The 354-nt window shown below is 74.9% G+C and overlaps 1 protein-coding gene across 1 annotated transcript in view; it reads left to right on the top strand.

Moving 5' to 3' along the window:
* MAPK8IP2 (mitogen-activated protein kinase 8 interacting protein 2) overlaps nucleotides 1–354 on the top strand; it is a 10,077-nt gene that overhangs the window by 2,427 nt on the left and 7,296 nt on the right. Inside the window, exon 5 of the mRNA XM_021718975.1 lies at nucleotides 2–353. Coding sequence (XP_021574650.1) covers nucleotides 2–353 — 352 coding nt within the window. The remainder of the gene's footprint in view (nucleotide 1; nucleotide 354) is intronic.

The raw sequence follows: 354 nt of genomic DNA, 5'->3' as shown, positions 1-354 counted from the left end.
CTTCGCCCTCCTCGGATCCCGGCATCGAGGCCGACCTCAGGAGCCGCTCGAGCGGCGGCCGCGGGGGCCGTCGCAGCAGCCAGGAGCTGTCGTCCTCGGACTCGGAGGATGCAGGCGGCGCGCGCCTGGGGCGCATGATCTCGTCCATCTCGGAGACGGAGCTGGAGCTGAGTAGCGACGGCGGCGGCAGCAGCAGCGGCCGCTCCTCGCACCTCACCAACTCCATCGAGGAGGCCTCGTCGCCCGCCTCGGAGCCCGAGCCCGAGCCCGAGCCCCCGCGCGAGCCCCCGCGCCGCCCCGCCTTCCTGCCCGTGGGCCCCGACGACACCAACAGCGAGTACGAGTCGGGCTCGG

This window comes from Carlito syrichta, unplaced genomic scaffold, assembly GCF_000164805.1.
Source record: "Carlito syrichta isolate Samal-C Ts95f unplaced genomic scaffold, Tarsius_syrichta-2.0.1 Scaffold113497, whole genome shotgun sequence".
Classification (NCBI taxonomy): domain Eukaryota; kingdom Metazoa; phylum Chordata; class Mammalia; order Primates; family Tarsiidae; genus Carlito; species Carlito syrichta.
Note: the sequence above shows the minus strand (reverse complement) of the source record. Positions and strands in the feature narration are given on the sequence as shown.